Source organism: Paramisgurnus dabryanus, chromosome 18 (assembly GCF_030506205.2).
Source record: "Paramisgurnus dabryanus chromosome 18, PD_genome_1.1, whole genome shotgun sequence".
NCBI classification, from domain to species: domain Eukaryota; kingdom Metazoa; phylum Chordata; class Actinopteri; order Cypriniformes; family Cobitidae; genus Paramisgurnus; species Paramisgurnus dabryanus.
Window position 1 is genome coordinate 19,591,793 of NC_133354.1, and position 10,035 is coordinate 19,601,827.

Sequence of the window (10,035 nt, forward strand, 5' to 3'; positions counted from 1 at the left end):
CAATGATTGCCAACAAACACAGACATTTGATGCAGTTTTACTTACCTGCCATGACCTGTTTGGGACCTCCCAATTTCTTTGAAATCCAGCTTTAGACAAACTATATCCATTATTTTCATAATGCTGGGTTCTTTGGAAAACTGGACAAGATTAAATTTCCCTCACAAACAATAACAACTTCTCTAGTGACGTTGGCTTGTGGGTGTGTGTGTCCGCGCGCGCTATTCCAGGTGATGTGCCCATATAAGGTCTTCCACTGTACTTCCTGCACTGAAATTGCCCATAAAAGAAAAAAGCAAGATCCTGGTTCGAACCCTTGCATCTGTTTTTCACACTTTGCCTTTGTTTAGCACGAGAAATCCAACTCAATAGTGTTAATAAGTCAGAATGCATGAAATAGATTTAGACTCCACAATTCAGTATAACATAATTTACTTTGTAACATGTTTCAGCAATACATTTATAATGTGTTTAGAAATAATTTTCTGAAATGACTTTACATGAATTTTAAGTACTGGGTAATAATGATTAACAGCATGAACAGTACTTAGGCCATGGTTTAGGTTTAGTTGCATGTAACAATGCATAATTTACTGTTTAATATATTATAAATATAGCAATTACATATAACATGTAACAAAGACACTGTAAAATAAAGTGTTTTTACAAAAATGTCAACATCAATTCAAAGTTTATTAGAATTTTTCGAGCTCAGTGTATTCAGCCATATTAATTTATACTGTACAGCAATCTGAAAGAGGAAGCGAGTATATATTTAAATATTATATATATATTTGTCAGCTAGATCATTTCCCTATCTCACTTTAAAAGTGGCATATGAAGGAGGGGGAACAAAAAAATAGAACTTGATATCTGCTTTCCTTTGTCTCTTTATCTCTCTTTCTCTCTCTCTCGCACATACAAATGCCTAAAGTTTAACTTGATCACACCAGAGCTGTTCAGGCAAGTTACAGTTCATTGTAGGTATTTCAAATAAAATCCACATTGTTCACTGAAATCTCTTTAGCAGCATGTCTACATACTATAAATACTTATAGAGTCTATACATATGCTTAACCAAGAGTTTCACAGCCTTTACGGCAAACACAATATATTTTCTATTCACGCCAACGTTTGCACATAAAATAGTTAAGTTTGACCATCGGGAATGCTGGAAAAGGGATTTCCTCAAGAGATCCTCAGCTTGCAAACTTCCTTTATCTGTTTCCATTTCTGAGAGTAAATAAACAGCACACTCCTAATTTGGCATCAGCATGCAGCTTGGTTTGTACTCCGCTCTTCCTGCTTGTCTCCACCCTCTCTCACCCACCATATCAGATTCAAAGTTTTTTTTAATACTTTATTTTCTCAGATAGAGCAGTTCAGCCCATCTGTAGTGGTTCAGCAGAATAAGCATCAATCTCTATGGTCCGCTCGCTCTTATTTGACAGTGAAATTAGCTCCTGCTACATCTGTTAACAGTGACCCTTTTGTCTTTAAAGCTCCATTCATTTGCTTGCTTAGGCCCATGTACAGTTTCACAATAATCTCATGATAATCTCTTTTATTAGACAAACTGAAAGCATTTTGTACATTATGTAGATTTATGCATTTAGCAGATGCTTTTATCCAAAACAAAAAAAATTTTAATCAGTATGCGTATTCTTTGGGTTCAAACCCATCACCTTTTGTGCTGCTAATGCAATGCTTAACCACTGAGCTATACAGGAGCTTTTTGCAATAGTTTAAGTAATAATAATAGGTTTATAATAATTAAAAAGAAAAACCTAATTGATCTTTAACACAGATTATTACACCAAATGACCAGAGTAACCCCAAAAATAAAGAAGTGCTGTCTGTTAAGTTGTGAAAAGTAACTAAATAAGGAAATATGCACATGCAAATGTAAGAAACGATTCATGATTACTCCAACAAAATATTTATTTGACACCAATGTAAAAAACAAGACTTTGGTACATCGAACATTATTATATGCAGCTATATGTTCACAACATCATGCTGAACATGAAAGCCTGACAAAAAACGCCTCAAATCTGTAAAACACGTGTCACATTGTGGTGTACTAGTCCTTGCGTACAAAAATGGCAACTGAGGTGTCGTGACGAACGCAGTTTAACCTTATAAATAAATACAAGCTTACCAATGCTCTTCAGCCATTAAAAGATATATGTCAAGTGCTGTGCAAAAGGAAGTGAAAAAAAAAAAAAACATTTCACATGATTTACACTCGCGCTTGCAAAGGAAGAAAGAAATGTCTGGTGTGAATGAACTGTGTACTATGAACGGTCAGCATGTATATACTATGTCAAAGGTTTGCTGATGCACAAGCAGCTCTCATTGCAACAGTGGATGCAAACCGAATGAGATGACCCTACAGTATCATTTAGTTTACATTTGCGATTGTTCAACAAATATAAAATCTGCAAATATCAAACTTGTAAGACACAGAAATGGCACTTTATTCGAACAAACAGCAGATAAAATATATAAAGTACATTTTGCAGATGAAATTAGCAGACCAAATACACCAATGAGTTTCCTTAATAAAAATCATCTATTTAAATAATTATTAAAAATACATTGAATCACTGAGCATGATCTTATTAAACACCTGTAATAATAATAATAATCAAGCAAAATATGTAAACCATCTTGCAGTTTCTGTGTCTTACACATACATGCTTTGATGGATCAGTCATGGCCCCAAATCCTCTTCATCATGAAACGTTGTGTTTCAGGGATATTTCAAGTATTCACATCTCATGTCAGAAGTATTTTGCCTCTGGAGGTGTTGCAATCATCACCTCCTTACCTCCAAAATCCCAGTAGGCAGTCACGTGAAAGGCCATGTTGGAGACCACCACCAGATACTCGCACAGAGCAAAGAGGGTATAAACTGAAATAGAGAGAGAGATAACTAAACACAAGTGTAAGGTGCGTGAACCTTAACAAGTGAAATTTACACATCAGAAATAGTAAGAGTGAATCTTGGCTATGTTATTCCATATAATAAAACTCAATTGTGGGCAGGGTGTGTCAAACCCCAAAAATGAGACAGAAGTATCACAAATGTATTCTATGAAGTAGAAATGCGACAGTTCTCATTCACTTCTATCATATGGAGAAGTAGCCGGGATGTAAAAAAAAAAGACTATAATTTTAAAAACATCCATATCCGTTTAAGACTAAAGTACTTAATGTGCAAGAAGTGTTAAATTCATGCTGATAAAAAGGGAACAAATGCTGACTAAAACATGGGTGGGGTGAATGCTAGAGAAGGGCCAAGATGTTGCACTCACTTCCCGCTTCACAATAAGTGTTGTGGCGTTTGAAGAAGTAGAAAGCCAGCAGACAGAAACAACTGTTGAAGAGGAAGAGGCGGCGCTTATACCGGTATGACCTCATCTCCTGATGTCACAGAGGATTCGAGTAGATGGGGTGAAGAAATGGAGGGAAAAATTGAAAGAAAACACAAAATGTCATCAGGTTTCTTCTGCAACACGATGTGGTGCAAGCAGGTGGTATGAGGTTCTGTAAAAGCATCTCTCTCGACCACTTCCCCTGAAGTACAGAAACGCACACAAGCCCAGCTGCACTTTCACAGTGCTAGAAATATAAAGATAAACTGCGGTCTCTTACACTTTGACTACCATGTTTCTCAGCAACCAGCAGAACCAGCAACACCTTTTATTACAGCTATGCTCATGGTGTCAAGATTGGTGTAAATGTATTGAACTGATAAGAATTATTATATGTGCCTGCTAAGTATCATAATTTAATCTGTAAGTTATTTGCATGCCCAAATGCTCACACACTTGCTTTTTGTAAAACAACACTAACACATATACAAACTTCTTCAGTTAATGCAATTTTTTTTATGATTTTATATGATGATAGCCAATCACTGTAATTCAGGTCGTATAGGTAAAATACAGGTATTCTCCATAAAGCTTGAAATATAATTGGTTCTGCTAACAGTCCACACATAGATCTCACAGAAAGACATTGTGTAGTATTGTGAGAATGGTGTATACTGCCATCTGGTGATCTAAATAAAATAACATCTGTATAGAGAAAGTGGATTACCTCGGAACTAAGTGAATGCCTCGCGATCACGGACCACAACCAGCAGGTGCAGATCATGTGGAAAAAAGAGCTCCCGATAAATAAGATAAAGCCGTTCTTATGGATACCTGTGGAGCAAAATAAATAAATAAAGCATTACACAACCAAGCTAACAGAAAAAAAACAGTTTTGTAACTTCTAGGGGTGGTTTCCCAGACAGAGATTAGCTTAAATCAGGACTAGACTTTAATTAGGAAATATAACTAGTATTAACAAACATGCCTTACTAAAAACATTACTTGTATTTGGCACTGATATATTTTAAAATATGTCATAGCAACTTGTTTTCAGTTTGGACAGCTCTTACATTTATATTAGTCTAGGACTAGTCTAGTCTAATCTTTGTCAGGGAAACCACAATATAGACCAATGCTGCATTACAGACAAGTCGGATTTAGGATATTTCCCACCTCAAAACCGGAAATAACTTCCAGACACATATCAGATTGCTGATATTTCTGAAACATATTACATGAATAGTTGACTGAGATAAACATAATGTCGCATTTGATAACAAAATTGTTAGTTTCTCCATATTGTGGCATTTACAATTATTTAAAATTTTTATTTAAAACCTTTAAGCATTAAAAAACAAGAGTGCCCTTTTCTGTGTTAAAATGCTGTAATTGGGTCCCCAGTGCTTGTATCAACCTAAAAAAAGTGTGAAAAAGATTAACCCAGTAACTTAGTTTTAGCAAACCATTCTCCGCAAACATGTGAAAAAAATAGGTCATTGAAATTTGGCTCCCCATGTGATGTCAGAAGGGGATAATACCGCCCCTTAATCTGCACTATCCAACCATGGCACTGCCATTTAGTGCAGAGATCAGCTCATTTGCATTTAAAGGAACACACCCCAAAAATGACACATTTTTGTTCACACCTACAAAGTGGCAATTTTAACATGTTATAATAAATTATCTATATGATATTTTGAGCCAGACCAAAGATTTATTTGACATCTTAAAAAAAGTCTTGTGAAATCTCCCCTTTGAAACTACATAAATTATTGGTTGTATATGGATTATTCACAATATGATTTCTTTATTTATCTTATATTTTATCTTATTTATTTATTTTATTTGGTATTTTTCAATTCTTTTGATCCTGCTTGGATATGTATCCTAATGTGTTAAATTTTTAAAGTGAATGCCTATTTGTTTTTTGACAAGTTATTAATAAAAAATTAACTGAAAAAAACCTCAAGGATTTCTGATATTCACAACCTCAAACCCAGAATTAAACCTCGGGAACGGCAAAAGCAGGATTTAAGGGAGCCACGGTGTCCTGTAAACTGACAAGAGCTGTGTTATTTATTGTATTTTGATATTAGTAGTTTTGTGTTTACATTTATTATTCACTCATTTTAGTTAATGAGTTCTTAGTCGTTGTATGTTAATTGGTTTTTACTCTGGAAAGCACTTTGGGAAGTCTGGGGACTGTGTAAAATGTGCTATAAAAATAATAAAAAAACTTGAACTTGAAGAGGGAGTACAGGTATGGCCTAAATCCCACAAAATATTGCATTTAGGGTTAGGTTTGGGAGTAGGATTAGGATGAAAAAGCGCTCATCCAGCGAGATTTCAAGAGCTTTTGGCCATAGCTGTATCCCTTCTAGCCACAACCCAAAAGAAGTTGGATATCTGACTTCTTGGGGCATAATTTGCCCTTATGGACAGGATGGCAACTAGCTCTTTGCAACTTTATGTACTCAATATGTATGAACATTAAAATATCCAGTACTGGCACAACATTTTCTTGGCGTCTTATGGTGACATGATGTGGTAAACATGCGAATGTGACAGGTAATTGACTGGAACGCACTGAGGTCGAAAATGGGACATTTAAACTGGGATGTTCCAACTTCCAGCTTCATCTGTAATGTGACCTAAGTAACATTGAACATATTTTTTAACATTAAAACATTTAGGGTCAGTTTCCCGGACAGGGTTTAGAATAATCCAGGGCTAGACCTTAGTAATATTAGGACATTTAAGTAGTTTTTACAAACATATCTAAAAAAAAAACAATACTGGTGTGCGTCTTAAGTAAAAAAAAAACAAGAATAAGCCCTGTCTGGGAAATCGCCCCTTAAAGTGTTTAATAACATTGAAAGAGTGTTCCAGATATAAGATCCAGATATTAGAATTCCAGATATTATTTCCAGGTTGAGGTGGGAAATACCCTTTATCCGAGTTGTCTGGAACGCAGCATAAATATCTTACTCCAAAATTAAGGTAAAGATAAGACATTTTAATTTTCAGGAAAAAATGAGGCCTGTTTTATCATTATTATTTATATTAATTATTAACGTAATGTACAAAATGTAATGACTATAAAGTCTCCAGATCCTATCTGTCTATTAAAATGTGCATAAAATGCTTAGGAATGTCAACGCATGGCATAATATACTCATAGAAGAGCTGAAAAGGTGTTTATGAGCACATTGTTGCAACTGTGAAAACATGTCTAATGCCACATTATTGAAATCAGTACCAGGCTAATAAAAACCCTGATACAACTGGAGCCATCCCTGCATCTGTCTTCAGACTCCAAGCTTAATTCCAAACCTTCACTTACTGTAAGTCTCAGTGGAGGAGACGTATGTGAGCAGAAGCAGCCCAGAATTTTCACTGACAGCTAAGACGAATGTAAGGACACTCAGCAGTTTCTCCGTCCGCCTCCTGGAGAATCTACCAAGGTAAAAGCTCAGGTATGTCGCTGACATCAGGAACCGTGGGGCTGAATGCAAACCGATGCTGAAACGCCAGATGTATCGCTCTGGTGTTAGACTGATGGCTGCACTGATGGATGGTAGGTAGTTGGCAACCTGTGAAGACATTTGTAATGTAGACAGTAATGAAATTTGATGATAAGTGTCATTGCTTTTAATGTCTTTTTAATTATGATTTTTCCCTGATGGACAAAACACACAAAAATCACTTAGACTACAACACTTCCAGCATTATGCAGAAACCTTGAATGGGTATTTAAAGGGTAGTTTACTGAAAAATAAAAATTCTGTTATCATTTACTCACTCTCATATTGTTCTTTCTCATATAGAAATGAGTTTGTTCTGAAGAACACAAATGATGTTTGTAACCAAATCGATCAGAGGCACCATTGACTTCCATAGTGGGATACTATTGAAGTCAAGGTGCCCCAGATCTGTTCGGTTATTAACATATATTTGTAATTATATTCATTTGTGTTCAACATAACAAAGAAATGTATCCAGCTTTGGAACAACATAAGAGTTAGTAAACGATAACAGAAATGTAATTTTTCGGTGAACTATCTCTTTAATAGGCCAATAACAGAGGGTGTATGGCAAGAATGTGGTACTCACTTCGCAGTGTGTGTATGTAGCAGCATTAAAATGGTTGAGCACTGATAGTACGACACAGGTGATGAAGCCGATCAGAGGCAGACATAATGCCATCATAGTTAACCAAGTGAAAGGCAGTCGTATGAGAGGCTTGTCTCGATCCACAGATCCATACGGGACTTGTTGCATCTCCCCTGAACCCATTACACCTCCAGATGTGTCAACAACTACAATCTGACGGTACGCAGTCCAGTCGTAGTGAGGTGATGTCATGCCAGCATCTTTAACTTTATGTCTGATGTTTTTGATCGATCTGAAGTTCGTCAGTTGCTGTGAATCATGAGTTAGAACACTTAGCGATCAATAAATCATACCGTACTGCCCTGTGGTTATAACATAAGAACAAAATAAACGATAAAAACGTTACGATAATAAATACCAATTAATATGTTTTAATAAACATTAATAATTTAAAGCCAACATCATCCCAATGTTGCTATTCTGAACGGGCTAGTGTTGCTCTGTAGTACTTCCGGTTTGCAATTTCAAGATTAAAGTCCTCATAAACGGTGTTTTTCTCGTTACCATAACGAAATGTTTGCGATCTACCGATTAAAGCTAATTTAAAAACCGCAACTTACAAAGTAATTTTTATTTACATCAAAATCTCGGTCTCCTTACCTTATAACAATTATTTTTAATTTAAGCTGTTGGGTAAGGTTTAAGCTGTTGGGTATGTCAGTTTGACCTCCCATTACAAAAATATATATTGATTACCATTGGCAAAACTATAGTTTTACTACAGAAACCATGGCTTAAAGGGGACATATGATGAAAATCTGCCCTTTTCCATGTTTAAGTGCTATAATTGGGTCCCCAGTGCGTCTACCCAGCTAACACACGACAACCTAGAAAATGTGAAAAAGATCAATCCAGTAATTTAGTTTTGGTAAACCATTCTCTGCAAGTATGTGAAAAAATAGGTCAATAAAATTTAGCTCTCCTTGTGATGTCAGAAGGGGATAATACTGCCCCTTAATCTGCACTATCCAACCAAGGCACTGCCATTGAAGTAAAGGTCTCTGCGGAACAAAAAAGGGGCGTTTCCCAATTTTGGGATTACTGGGATTAGGGGCCCTATCTTGCACCCAGCGCAATTGACTTTGTCAGTGACGCATGTATCATTCGAATTTTGCACCGGCGCACAGCGGGTTTTTCCATCCACAGACGCCTTCGGCAAAACTAGAATGAACTTGCGCTCCCTGGGCGGTTCAGCGCAAAAAAAGGAGCCGTGTTGCGGCGCAAACCATCCCTGATGCTATTTTGCAGTTTCAAAAAACAATTGCGCCACTGACCAGAAAAACTAGTCTAAAGTCAGTGGCGCGTGGTTCATTATGCTATTTTAAGGGCGCATGCTTGACCATAATGTATAGCGTGCACAACGCACACACACTTTGCTTATCTTATCTTATCTACACAGATGCAACAGTTATTTTTGCAAATCATAAATTGTTACAATAAAAAATATTAACACATGAGATAAGAGAAATCATTGTGGTGAGCATTGAGGTGATAGTTTTTATTTATTGTGTGGCTGCGTTAAAAAATTCTCATGCAAATAACGATAAAAATATTTTCATAAGAAACCTTAATGTATATGAACTTGATTTGTAAGTATACTTTGGGGTTGAAGCTTGCTTGCGTTTCTTGGGTCCGATTTCAAAGCCCCCAAACCCTTTCAGCGGTGAGGTGACGCAGCGATGTCCTGTGCTGGCGTCAGGTCCTGAGGCAGATCCAGCTCCCGTTACACGGCGTGCCCGATTTATGCTGGCAAGCTTGGGATTCCCCCGTCTCCTGACATCATTGTAGCGCTTGGCGCAACGATGGGGATGCCAGCTGATGAGACAATTGTGGCTATTTCCTCTCACGCCTGTTTAACCTATGCTGATTTGGGCGGGTTTCTCCTATCCCCATACAAAACAACTTCTCTGTCTTTGACTGCTCTTACAAGAACGTGGGTCTCCTTGGCTGTGAACCGCTCCTGGCGTGCGCCTGGTAAATCCGTCATAATAATAGCAACCCACCATGGAACTTGCGCCCTTGCGTTTAAAGGGAATGTTGGATAGCGTTCTGATTGGTTTATTTGACGTTACGCCCAAACCACAACTATGAATAATGAACCTACTTCAGACCAACCCCTTATTGATTTGCGCCTGGCTCAAGAGTTATTTCTCCTGCCGGGAAAATAGCAACAGCGCCCAAGATCCGCCCACAAAGTCACTTGCGCATTGCGCTTCGCACTTGCATTTCAGATCGTTAAAATAGGGCCCTAGGTGTTTTTTCCCCATCCAATCAAAAAAGTATGGAAGACTGAAAAGCCATAAATCATAATTTTTTTACACCTATTTCAGTTTGAAAACTTCCAAAAATTGGGAAACGCCCCTTTTTGTTCCACAGAGACCTCCTTCTCAAAAATGCATTTGGGAATCGCCCACTTAATTAGAGACAATCAGACAGAGAGGTGTTAAAACACCTATTTCAGTTTGAAAACGCCCCAAAA

General features: G+C 37.1%; 1 protein-coding gene across 1 annotated transcript; it reads right to left on the bottom strand.

Annotated features, from left to right (window-relative positions):
* Positions 1-1,923: 1,923 nt before the first annotated feature.
* Positions 1,924-7,974, bottom strand: pgap2 (post-GPI attachment to proteins 2). Its single transcript, XM_065287212.2, has 5 exons — positions 7,497-7,974; positions 6,727-6,976; positions 4,108-4,214; positions 3,321-3,429; positions 1,924-2,917 (listed from the first exon to the last, which is right to left on the bottom strand). The coding sequence occupies exons 1-5, from the start codon at positions 7,746-7,748 to the stop codon at positions 2,787-2,789; spliced, it is 849 nt and encodes a 282-aa protein (XP_065143284.1). The 5' UTR covers positions 7,749-7,974; the 3' UTR covers positions 1,924-2,786.
* Positions 7,975-10,035: the final 2,061 nt, after the last annotated feature.